The sequence below is a fragment of the Mandrillus leucophaeus genome, unplaced genomic scaffold, assembly GCF_000951045.1.
Source record: "Mandrillus leucophaeus isolate KB7577 unplaced genomic scaffold, Mleu.le_1.0 Scaffold238, whole genome shotgun sequence".
Classification (NCBI taxonomy): domain Eukaryota; kingdom Metazoa; phylum Chordata; class Mammalia; order Primates; family Cercopithecidae; genus Mandrillus; species Mandrillus leucophaeus.
The window spans coordinates 1,355,641-1,368,673 of NW_012102454.1; the positions used below are offsets into that span (position 1 = coordinate 1,355,641).

At 45.3% G+C, this 13,033-nt stretch overlaps 1 protein-coding gene across 1 annotated transcript in view; it reads right to left on the minus strand.

Annotated features, from left to right (window-relative positions):
* Positions 1–13,033, minus strand: part of KIAA0355 (KIAA0355 ortholog) — a 96,932-nt gene that overhangs the window by 9,753 nt on the left and 74,146 nt on the right. The window contains exons 9-11 of the mRNA XM_011982308.1: positions 11,738–11,835; positions 5,277–5,402; positions 2,810–3,843 (exon numbers count right to left, since the gene is read on the minus strand). Coding sequence (XP_011837698.1) covers positions 2,810–3,843; positions 5,277–5,402; positions 11,738–11,835 — 1,258 coding nt within the window. The remainder of the gene's footprint in view (positions 1–2,809; positions 3,844–5,276; positions 5,403–11,737; positions 11,836–13,033) is intronic.

Genomic DNA, 13,033 nt, shown 5'->3' on the forward strand with positions numbered 1-13,033 from the left:
AGCCAGGATGGTCTCGATCTCCTGACCTCGTGATCCGCCCGCCTCGGCCTCCCAAAGTGCTGGGATTACAGGCGTGAGCCACCGCGCCCGGCCTTAAAAAAAAATTTTTTTTTTAGACAAGAGTCTCACTCTAGTTATCCAAGCTGGAGTGCAGTGGTGCCATCTCAGCTCACTGCAACCTCTGCCTCCCGGGTTGAAGTAATTCTCGTGCCTCAGCCTCCCAGGTGGTTGGGACTACCACACCTGGCTAATTTTTTTGTACTTTTGGTAGAGACGGGGTTTCACCATATTGGCCAGGCTGGTCTTGAACTCCTGGCCTCAAGCAATCTGCTGGCCTCAGCCTCTCAAACTGCTGAGACTACAGGCGTGAGCCACTGCGCCCGGCCTCAAATATGATACGATTCTGACAAATACTGTTTATATTCTGAATTTAGTTACATGACAGTCAAAAAATGTACAGACCATTTATGATCAGAGAAAAAGCACTGTGCCCACAGCAGTGGGTGGTAGCCAGTGGGCTTGCTGTTTCTTAGCAGGATGGAGGTGTTTACCCTTCTTGTGGCCCAGGGTTGCAGGCACAAGGATTTCCTATATCCATCCACCCAGGGGGAGCAAGCACAAGAAAGCAGGAGCAGTGGCATGAAGAATTTTCAGAAGACACGAGCAATGGTCAGGTGCGGTGGCTCACACCTGTAATCTCAGCACTTTGGGAGGCTGAGGTGGGTGGATCACCGGAGATCAGGAGGTCAAGACCAGCTTGACCAACATGGCAAAACCCTGTCTCTACTAAAAACATAAAAATTAGCCGGGTGTGGTGGTGGGTGCCTGTAGTCCCAGCTACTCAGGAGGCTGAGGCAGGAGAATCACTTGAACCCAGGAGGCAGAGGTTGCAGTGAACGGAGATCGCGCCACTGCACTCCAGCCTGGGCAACAACACGAGACTCTGTTTCAATAAAAAAAAAAAAAAAAAAAAAAAAAAGGAGTGTTAACCCCAGCATTAACTTCCCTCCTGTAACAAGTGCGGGGGTGTTTCAGCAAGGAATCTCTTCTGGTGGGGATTTACTTGTACAAGTATTTGCTATACTTATTTGTAACATTTCACAGTACTCACCTGTGAATGAAATACATTTTCTACTTCTGTATGCCTTTTGCCATTTAATTAGAGAAAAAAGTTTGCATGTACCTATGTTACCAAATTCTCTTACTCATTTTCCAAATTTCTCTCATTTTCCAAAGCTTGGACCACTTATTTCATTGCTTTTTGTCTTGCTGCATTTGCTGTGAAGTCCAAGACAAAGTTACATGCTACAGGTGATAACAGTTGCCCTTGTCTGATTCCTGATATTAACTGAAATGATTTTTGTTTCATTATATAAGGCACTATTTGCTATTAGCTTTTGGTAGATAGTCTTTTTTGTTTTTCATTTATTTACTTATTTTTTAGAGACAGAGTCTCACTTTGTTGCCCAGGCTGGGCTGCTGTGGTGTGATCATGGCTCACTGCAGCCTCAACCTCCTGAGCTCAAGCGATCTTCCCACCTCAGCCTCAAGGCGCTGGGACTACAGGCATGTGCCACCACACCCGGCTAATTTTTTATTTTTTGTAGAACTATGTTGGCCAAACTGGTCTTGAACTCCTGGCCTCCTGCAATCTGCCTACCTCAGCCTTCCAAAGTGCTGGAATTACAGGCATGAGACAGCGTGCCCGGCCAGGTTTTCCACTTCTTGGTATAATTTTGTAATGCCTATTTTGCTAGGAAAGAATCGATTTTCTGCTGAGTTTCCAAATGTATTGCTATTAAGTCTTAGATGGTAATGACTTAAAGTGGCTTTTTTTTGAAATAGGGTCTCTCTCTCTGTCATCCAGGCTGGGGTGTAGTAGCATGATCACAGCTCACTGCAGCCTCAAAATCCTGGGGTCAAAGGATGCTACTGCTGCAGCTTCCTAAGCACCACCACACCCAGCTGATTTTTTGTTTAGAGATGAGGGTTTTGTGATGTTGACCAGGCTGGTCTTGAACTCCTGGCCTCAAGTGATCCTCCCACCTCAGCCTCTCAAAGTGCTGGGATTACAGGCATGAGCCACTAAAGTGCTTTTAATGTATCCTATTTCCTAATTTTGTTTCTCTTTGTTCTCTCTTAATCAAGCTTAGAATAAATTGGCTTATATATTTTATTGGTCTTCCAAAGATCCTTTAGAGTTATTTGCAATTTCTACTCTATTTTTCTTTTTAATTTACTTATTTTTGGCTTTTCCCCCTTAATTCCTCCTCCTAGTTTGTTCTTGTTTGTAAATTTCTTCTCTAATTTCTTAAGATGACTCTGGTGGTATTTTCGTTGTCTAGGCCAGGAAAAGTTGTTTTCTATGAAGGCAGGAGGGTGTCTGTCACCTATCATAAGCCCTAGAGTTTAGGCAAAAAAAAAAGCATCGCAAAGAACAGGTTATATAATCAGGAAAAAAGCACCCCACAAAAGACTGTTGATCTTGGCTACTGGGAGTGGGCAGGCCTAGACTGGAGCCCACTTGAACTATGGGACTTTGAGCTATTCAAGTAACCTCTCTTAGCCTCAGTTCTGTTCTCCATAAAGTAAGAAAAATAGTCCACTCACGTTCTCAGCCCCTTTCTCACCACTGTTTCCCACTCTTGCTAGATCTGCCCCACACTCGCCTCCACACTGAGAAAGGGTCGTAAAGGGGGATTAAGTGATTTCACCTTCACAAGTAAGGCTGCGGTAGACAAGCCCTGGGAAGACCTCAGCAGTTGCGTTTGCTGTTGACACTGGGCGAGGGGTGGGAGGCCTCACATACCTGCAGGATCGAAAGGCAGAATCTCTCCCAGCATTCCAAAGACTCCATCGCTTTGGTCACGGTTTGGCCATGTGTTATTTCTAGGTCCCTGCGGCTTCTGTCCCAGAACCTCTGACATCACGTTATCCATATAGCTGCTCACCAGACCCAAGCTGTACAAGTCAGAACTGAGATCAGATATGCCAGGCCACTGACCAAGAGGAGACAGACCTGCTCCAACAGTCTGCCCTGGCTGTTGGGATGAGCCATGTACCCATTTCCCAGGTGCCCGAGGCTGGGGCGGGGGCTGCTGCGGTCCAATGGGCTGGAGTAGGTGTTGGTAGTATTGGACTTGAGGTTGTTGCTGCTTTGGGGACTGCTGCTGAGGTGCCAGTCCCGGCTGGGGTGTCAGAGGTGTGTGTGCCCCAGCCTGGGGTGCCCGTGGTGGAGGGGGCACGGGCAGTGACGGCTGCTGTGGCTGCATGGCTCCTGCCTTCTGCTCAGTCACCATGGCTGTGGCAGCAGAATTACGCCTTGTCACCAATGGAGAGCCCTGATGTGACTGGCCCATGTTAAAGCCCGAGAGAAAATCTATCACCTCTTGCATTTCCTGATCAGTTGGTAAGTTCATACCCTTCTCATCCTTGCCATCATCTCCATGCAGGAAGTTCTCACGCCTCTCCATGAGAAAGCCATTGGCCACTGGATTACTGGAATTCTGAGCTGACTGTGAAGGGTCTGTAGTCCTGGGGAAATTGCCAATGTTCAAAATGCTTTGTAACCTTGTATCAATATTGCCAGGCATTTTGGCCTTCTCTTCTGAACATCCAGCTATGAAGATGTTTTTAGAAGGGGTATTTTGGATGGAATAATTTGTGCTGCTGCTGGAGCTAGTACACGAAGCTTTCTTGGTGAACCGGGATGTCAGTTTGGAGAATGTCTTCTGCAGGCCACCTGAAGATTTGTTTCCATTTCCAGAAGGCAGGTCAGCCTGGTTGCCAAAATCACAGATCTCCCTTTGCAGCTGGATCTGTATGCAGGGTAAAGCTTGCTCCCTATTTAAACAGAAATTTGTTAAAAAAAAAAAAAAAAAGACAAATATATAAAATAATAGAATGGACCTCTTTGTATTTAAGAATGGTGTTGAGAGCAAGAAAAACCTCTCTGGTTGGTATCAGGTTCACTTATTTTATAAATAAATGAACACCCAGGGGTTTGGAGAGTATGAAATCTACAGTGTCTAACGCAGGACTGGAAGTTCTGCTAGGATTCTGGCCTGAGGAGTGTGATTGAGTGAAATCCTCTAATGGTGGCACAGGAGAGGAAAGCATGGCTAGATGTGGGGATGCAACTTGCAGAAGCTAGCTTTGTACCTGGAGGACAGGGGCTACAGCCATGCAAATACAGCAGAGGGACAATGGACAACTCCACAAAGCAGAGGGAGGTGGTGGGGGGATGCAGGGATACTATGGACCAAAGTTGTCCCAAAAGATGGCTGTGACTTTCAAAGTTTCCTGAGCACATTTTCCCCATACTAAAATGGAGCCCTACAGAGCGAAAGGGCATGGGGCAGGAGCTGAGGCAGGTGAAGGCTGTGTGGCCCTGAAAAAGTCACTTCACTATTCTGGCCTTTGTGTACTCATGAGTTAAGAAAGGGAGAAAAGGTTGGGCATGGTGGCTCACGCCTGTAATCCCAGCACTTTGGGAGGTCAAGGCAGGCAGATCACTTGAGGTCAGGAGTTTGATACCAGCCTGGCCAACATGGCGAAACCCCATCTTCACGAAAAATACAAAAATTGGCTGGGCATCATGGCGCACACCTGTAATCCCAGCTACTCGGGAGGCTGAGGTAGGAGGATGACGTGAGCCCAGGAGCTGGGGGAGGCTGCAGTGAGCTGAGATTGCACCACTACACTCCAGCCTGGCTGGGTGACAGAGCCAGATCCTATAAAGACAAGACGACAAAACCAAACACAAAGACCAAGACAGAAAAGAAAGAAAAAAAAAAGAAAAGAAAAGAAAAGGGAGAGGGGCCATGGCTAGATGTTTAAGGCTCCTACCAGATGTATACACATTTTTCAAGTTCAACCTGAGAGAACGGATTGAAAAAGAAAACAAATTCTAAAAGACATAAGTAAATTTTCTAAACATTTCTCTGTTCTTAATTCATAACGAGAATATGAGTTAAAAGTCCTCTTGATGGACTTCCTCTCAAATGACAAAACAAAGGAAGGCAAAAATGTTAGCAAATAGGATTATCTGGGTACAGGGCATGGAGCAGTTCTTTGTATCATTCTTGCCACTTTGCTGCAGGTTTTAAATTATTCTGAAAATAAAAGTTACTGAAAAGTCCGTATTGCCTTATTTACAATACCGCATACTATCAGTGACACAAGCACACATGAAATTGTGCATAGTCACACTGTCCCCTCAGTATGCATCTAAATGCAAACCACAGACAATTTAAGTGACCCGCACAGACACCAACCTTCCAGCCCTCCAGCGGTTTAGGTCCAGCACGGCTGTGTAGAGCACATCCACCAGACCCAGGGTCTTCTCAGGATCAAGGCTTCTCTGCAGCAGGGACATGGTGGCAGGGTCTTCTTTCAGGCACCTAGGCACAGATTAGGCTGCATTAGTCTTGGCTGCCCTTCTCTGCAAAGGTGTTTCAAGCAGGTCTCATAGAAAAGGCTACAACTTTTATGTACTTCTCGCGCCCAACAAAAATTCAGTAACTGTAAGAACACGGAGAAAACAACAGGGCTGACCCTGGAACTCACTGCTCCACAAGAGGAGGAGGAAGCAAAAGGGTCTGAGGTCTCGTGATATCAGAATATATATTTGGTCTCTGCCTCCAGTTCCTCATACAGAGCTCCTAAAACCCTTGAGATTTCCCGGATGATAGTGTCTTTTGTTCTAATAAGATGACTTGCTTATATGATGAAGCCTCCATAAAAATCATTAGATCATCGGGTTCTGAGAACTTCCACGCTGGTGAACACACTGAGGTGCTGGGCATGGGGCACACCTGGCAAGGGCATGGAGGCTCGGGGCCCCATCCTACACACTGCACCCTATGCACCTCTTCACCTGGCTGTATATCTGCTATAATATCCTTTATAACAAACCATAAATGTAATTAAATGTTTCACTGAGTTCTGTGAGACATTATAGCAAAATATCAAACCTGGAGGTTATGGGAACCCTCAACTTATAGCCAATTGGTTAGAAGTCGGGTGACCACCTGGGACTTGTGGATGGCATCTGAAGTGGGAAGTAGCCTTGCAGGGCTGAGCCCTTAACCTGTGGGGTCTGTGCTAGCTCAGACATTCTGATTCCTGCTGACTTCTCCAATAAGTAAACAACACAACTGTCTACCACAAAACTTACACATCCTCTCTAGTTCCTCACATCTTGCATGCAATCCATCAGTGAATCCTGACAGCTCTTCTTATAAAACACATCCAGAATCCAAGCACTTCTCACCACCTTGTTTATGAACCCCCTGCTTCAGGAAACCACCACTCCTGGGTTTCAGGACCAAGCTCTCACCTGGTCTCTTTTTCTCTACTCCTGTACCTCCAAAGCCCATCCTTCACATAGCAGCCAGAGCGAGCTTCCCGTAGTGCCAATCAGAGCACATCACTCCCCTACTTAAAACCCTTCAACGGCATCTCATCGTGATTGAAATAAAATCTAAACCCTCACCACAGTCCTCAAAGCCCTCTGTGCCCAGCCCTTCCACCTTGTCCCAGCCGTGAGGCCTTCTGTTTCCCTGGATGGGTTTGTCCACACCTAGGACCTTTGTTCTTGCTGCTGCCTTTGCCCGAATTTCTCTTTCCTGAGATTTGGATATGGCCAACTGCTTCTTATCATTTGGGTCTCCACTGTCCATTCAGGGTACCTACACCAAGAGCCCCCCAACCTTTTTTTGAGACAGAGTCCCACTCTGTCCTCAAGGCTGGATTGCAGTGGTGTGATCAAAGTTCACTGCATCCTCAACCTCCTGGGCTCAAGCCATCTTCCCATGTCAGCCTCCCAAGTAGCAGGGACTACAGGCATGTGCCACCGCACCCGGCTAATTTTTTAATTTTTTTGTAGAGACGGGGTCTCACTATGTTGCTCAGGCTGGTCCTGAACTCCTTAGCTCAGGTGATCCTCCTGCCTCAGCCTCCCAAAGTGCTAGGATTACAGGTGTGACCCACTTGGTCCAGCCAAGAGCCCTTTTCTGAGAGGGAAACCAGTCTGAGCAGCACAGGTCTACTAGGAAGATGATGTCTGCCAAAACCTGGGCACTCTAGGAGCTAAATGGTGAACTCAACACTTGCAAAGTCACCCAAGGAGGTAGCAGTACTCCCTAACATGACTTGGACTTGGGAAGAAATGTATCAAAGAAATGCATAAGAGCATGAAATGAGAGTCAGCCAGGCTCTGAAGCACAGGAAAGGGTGAACAACAACGCAAGCTCTGCTAGTGCCCAGCTAGACCTTGGACTCCTCAGAGAGAATCTTGGCAACTGAGCCTGCCCAGGGTTCAGTGCACCCAATTCTCTCCGTCTGGAATCACTGATAATCAGCACACATTTGCTCTTGTTCCCAAGCCAAGTCTCGTTGTGACTTGGCTTGTCACATGTTTGCCCACTAGGAAAGCATTTGTTGGCCATGCAGAAAAGAGTACTACAGTTCCTGGTGATAATAATTAATCTTTCTGAAAAATCAACAATCAACAAACTGGCATTTTTATTTTATTCATCAGTCTTGAGCTGATCAATAAAATGCCCTTAAGTGGCTAAACCCATTCTGCTGACAAGTCATCAAGACTTGCTTAAAACCCTGTACCTGTTCTTAGATTAAAAGCCCAGTTCCCTCAAGGGCCCTGCAAGTCTTGACATCTATAACTTCCCGTCCTTATCACCACCTAGTGCATCTCGTTCCATGCTGGTTCACTCCTGAAGCCTCTGCACTGGCATTCCTTCTGCCTGAAGTGTGCTCCCCATCTGCTCTCTCCATGGCAGGCTCCTCTCAAATCCAACGTCATATCGTCAGAACCCCTTCCAGACTGACTCATCTAAAAGTCTCCCCCCAATCTCTATCTCACTTATTCTCTATCATATATTGGCACTCTCCTCTCATTTCCATCATATGCCTGCCTGTGTTTGAACTCATCTCTTATACTTAACAGCTGTCTCCCCCTTCTCTATTCTCAAGTTGGTTTATGAGGAGCAGGGACCCTGTGTGTCTTGCTCAAAATTAAATTCCCAGAGCCCAGAACAGTGTCTGGTACACAATAAGTATTCAGTAAATATTCAGTGAAATGAAGCATGGATAGATAGCAATATCCTTTTTCTCCTGGTGGAGTAAAGCAATCATTTCTGTTTGTATTCTTCCCAACAAGCACATACAGTATTCTGTAATTTGAAAAAAACAAAAGAATTAAAATTTTGCAAAATTACCAAAAGCAGCCAGCAGAGGGAGCCTCTGCAAGGACTCACAGTCTACAAGGTCTTTTTTGTGGGGGTGCAATGAGTTACAAAGGAAATCAACCCCACAGGGAGAGTTTGCAAAATAAACCGAAGTGTTAGCCATTTTTGCATTGGCTGTTTATATTCACCCAACCATCCAAAAGTTCAAACTGTTTTCTTCAAAATGAGAATTCTGATTAAGTTTTAACATTTTCCAATGACAGCCTGAATTGGAAAAATTTAAGAATTCAGGGCCGGGTGCAGTGGCTCACGCCTGTAATCCCAGCACTTTGGGAAGCCAAGGCGGGTGGATTACCCAAGGTCATGAGTTTGAGACCAGCTTGGTTAACATGGTGAAACCCCATCTCTACTAAAAATACAAAAATCATTAGCTGGGCATGCAGGTGGGTGCCTGTAATCCCAGCTACTAAGGAAGCTGAGGCAGGAAAATCATTTGAACCCAGGAGACGGAGGTTGCAGTGAGCCGAGACAGTGCCATTGCACTCCAGCCTGGGCAACAAGAACAAAACTATCTCAAAAAAAAAAAAATTCAGGAACACATTTCAGTAGAACACTGACTACAAAAGAAAAAAAAAAAAGAATTTAGGAACACAAAAATCTTACAGAAAAGTGAGCCTCTGGTTTACTGTTTGATAGAAATGAAAATATGTGTATAAATTACCATTAATTTCAGGACACAGTATGCCACCCTATAATTAACTTAAAATTTTGGGCCAGGTACAGTAGCTCATGCCTGCAATCCCAGCACTTTGGGAGGCCAAGGCAGTGGGATCACTTGAACCCACGCATTTCAGACCATGCTGGCCAATATAGTGAGACCTCATCTCTACAAAAAAATTTAAAAATTAGCCGGGCATGGTGGCGCATGCCTGTAGTCCCAGCTACTTGAGAGGCTAGGGTGGTAGGATTGCTCGAGACCAGGAGTTCAAGGCTACAGAAAGCCATGATCACACCACTGCCCTCCAGTCTAGGGGACAGCGTGAGATCTAGTCTCTACCAAAAAAAAATTAATTTAAAAACATAAAAACTTTTTGGTGGCAGAGTACTTATAGAAGGGAGGTTTTAGGACACAAAGTGAACTGCCAATCTTTACTTAATATATTCATAGACTCTAAACATTTTTTACAGAATCTACTATTGTACTCTTACATTTTTTGTTGTTGTTGTTGTTGAGACTGAGTCTGGCTCTGTCGCCCAGGCTGGAGTGCAGTGGCCGGCTCTCAGCTCACTGCAAGCTCCGCCTCCCGGGTTTACGCCATTCTCCTGCCTCAGCCTCCAGAGTAGCTGGGACCACAGGCACCCGCCACCTCGCCCGGCTAGTTTTTTGTATTTTTAGTAGAGACGGGGTTTCACCGTGTTAGCCAGGATGGTCTCGATCTACTGACCTAGTGATCCGCCCGTCTCGGCCTCCCAAAGTGCTGGGATCGTGAGCCACTGCGCCCGGCCTGTACTCTTACATTTCAAGAACAAATGGGCCAGGCGCGGTGGCTCACGCCTGTAATCCCAGCACTGTGGGAGGCCAAGGCGGGTGGATCACCTGAGATCAGGAGTTCAAGACCAGCCTGGCCAACATGGTGAAACCCTGTCTCTACTAAAGTACAAAAATTAGCCAGGCGTGGTGCCGTGTGCCTGTAATCCCAGCTACCCAAGAGGCTGAGGCAGAAGAATCACTGGAACCCAGGCGGAAGAGGCTGCAGTGAGCTGAGACTGCGCCATTGCACGCCAGCCTGGGTGACAGACCAAGACTCCATCTTGAAAAAAAAGGAAAAGAAAAAGAAAAAAAAGAACAAATGATTTAAATACAACTTGTATGCCTTACCCAACTACCATTTTAGTTCACATAGGCACCAACGGCGCCTCTTTGTTCCTTAATATTTCTGCCTACTTAAATGATTTAAATATTTTCTCTTATAGCTAAATATTCATGCAGATTACCATTTTAATAGCAAATGCCTTCCAATATATGCTTAATTTTTCCTGTTTATTAATAAAACTATGATGCTCATCCTTATAGTTGAATGTGAATACATATCACAAAGATAAATTTCTAGAGGCAAAACTGGAATTATTGAGGTCATTATTTTAGGCTTCTAATATACTAAACTGCCCTCCAGAAAGGCTGTATTTATTCAACAACCCTTTTGCCTGTTTTCACAGTCTGGCTCAAACTAGTATTGTCCCTATATTTAGTATAGTTACTCTAAAACAAGTTAACAATATTCTGGGCAAAATGACATCATATTTTTTTTTTTTTTTGGGAGATGGGGTCTCGCTCTGTCACCCAGGCTGGAGTGCAGTGGCACGATCTCTGCTCACTGCAATCTCTGTCACCCAGGCTTAAGCAGTTCTCCTGCCTCAAGCTGGGATTACAGGTGCACGCCACCATGCTGGGCTAATTTTTGTATTTTTAGTAGAGACGGGGTTTCGCCACATTGGCCAGGCTGGTCTCGAACTCCTGACCTCAGGCAATCCACCCGCTACGACCTTCCAAAGTGCTGGAATTATTACAGGTGTGAGCCACCCCACCTGGCCCCATATGGTTTCTTTACTTTGTCTCTGATTATTATTATTATTTTTTTGAGACAGTTTTGCTCTATCGCCCAGGCTGGAGTGCAATAGTGCAATCTCAATTCACTGCAAACTCCACCTTCCGGGTTCAAGCAATTCTTGTGCCTCAGCTTCCTGATTAGCTGGGATTACAGGCCCCCGCCACCATGCCTGGATAATTTTTGTATTTTTAGTAGAGATGGGGTTTCACCACATTGGGCAGGCTGGTCTCAAACTCCTGACCTCAGGCAATCTGCCTGCCTTGGCCTCCCAAAGTGATAGGATTACAGGTGTGAGCCACCACACCTGGCCATTACATTTTCTTAATCTATTTGTTGATCATATGTCTTCTTTTCTGACTTAGCTGTTCATGTCCCTTGACCATTTTCTTCTGATTTGTAGGAACTTTAAAAAAAAAAAAAATTGAGAACAATCTTTTATCTATTATAAGTGTTACAAATATAATATCTAAAAATGACTGTCCCAAGATTTGTAAAGACATTGGGTGTGTCATAACATGAGCTCAAGATCATCAGGGTTGTAGTTGGAACAGAGGAGAAGGAATTCTATGTTCTCTACTCAGCTTTAGTGAACACTGGGTGAGAGAAAATGATATACTATGTTTAAATGCTGTAGACTCAGTAACAAAGATAATACTGCTCATTATGATCCAAGAATATATAACATTTTAGTTACCTTATGGTCAATGAGATCATTTTTCAGACCTCTTGGCTTTCTCATCACAGACCAATGATCATGACACATGCCACTAACATACCACTGCTGCCCATAAACCTGCATGTGCAGCAAGACTTGCTGCGTCAGCCAGCGTGGGGATTGTTCAAAACAAGGCCATCATTTCAAAGATGTGCAAACGTCAGTGAGAGCTTAGGCTCCGGTGAAAGTAAGAGGCACGTTACCATGTGGATGGGACTTGAACCACGATTCTAGAGCCTTCTAAACTGATCTGGGGGGCATAGGCTTCTTTATTCTCAATCTGTGCTGTGTCAACCACCACCTAAGATAGAAAAAAACAACAAATAACAACAACCAGCTTTCAGAGAGGAAAACGTATCAGAATAAAATCCAATACATAAAATGACTCTCTAAGAACTATTCCCCTAGCAGCCTAGTTATGCCAAGGCCAGTCAGGGCCCCACGAAGACAACAGCAAGCAGTAAAGATGACCAAATCTAAGAACATTTCAACAAACACAAACCACATTCTGGGCATGGGATTTACTGAACTGGCAAGCACCTCTAGCACTTTTTCCAAACTATAAATATGTTAATTAGGAGGAATTAATGTGTGTCCTTTATCTTAGTATTTTTTACTTTATGCACTTAAAAGAAGTAAAAGTATCACTGAAAGTCAAACCAGGCTGGGTGCAGTGGCTCACACCTGTAATCCCAGCACATTGGGAGGCTTAGGTGGGTGGATCACTTGAGGTCAGGAGTTTGAGACCACCATGGCCAACATGGTGAAACTCCCATCTCCGCTAAAAATACAAAAATTAGCCAGGCGTGGTGGTCCTGCAGTGCAAGCTACTTGGGAGGCTGAGGCAGGAGAACTGCTTGAACCCGGGAGGCAGAGGTTGCAGGGAGCTGAGATCGTGCCACTGCACTCCAGCCTGGGCGACACAGCGAGACTCCATCTCAAAAAAAAAAAAAAAACAAAAAAAGTCAAACCAATGCTTCAGATAAGCCCATTTGTCATGACATGCCCAGAAGTGGATGAAACTTTTTTTAAAGATTATTTTATCCTCAACTATCAATAAAAACTGAACTACTTCAGGACAGAGGAAGAACTAACCCCTTTTTGAATAATTTCCTCTTATTTCCAGGAAGAGTCTTTAATACTAGATAGGTGATAGAGTATCCTATGTAATCTAGAGTCTGACAAAGTGATGAATATATTTCAAATAACTAAAAGAATGTTTTTATTTTATTTTATTTTTTTGAGATGGAGTCTTGCTGTGTGGCCCAGGCTGGAGTGCAGTGGCGCGATCTCGGCTCACTGCAAGCTCCGCCTCCTGGGTTCACGCTATTCTCCCGCTTCAGCCTCCGAGTAGCTGGGACTACAGGCGCCCGCCACCACGCCCGGCTAGTTTTTTTATACTTTTAGTAGAGACGGGGTTTCACCATGTTAGCCAGGATGGTCTCGATCTCCTGACCTTGTGATCCACCCGCCTCGGCCTCCCAAAGTGCTGGGATTAC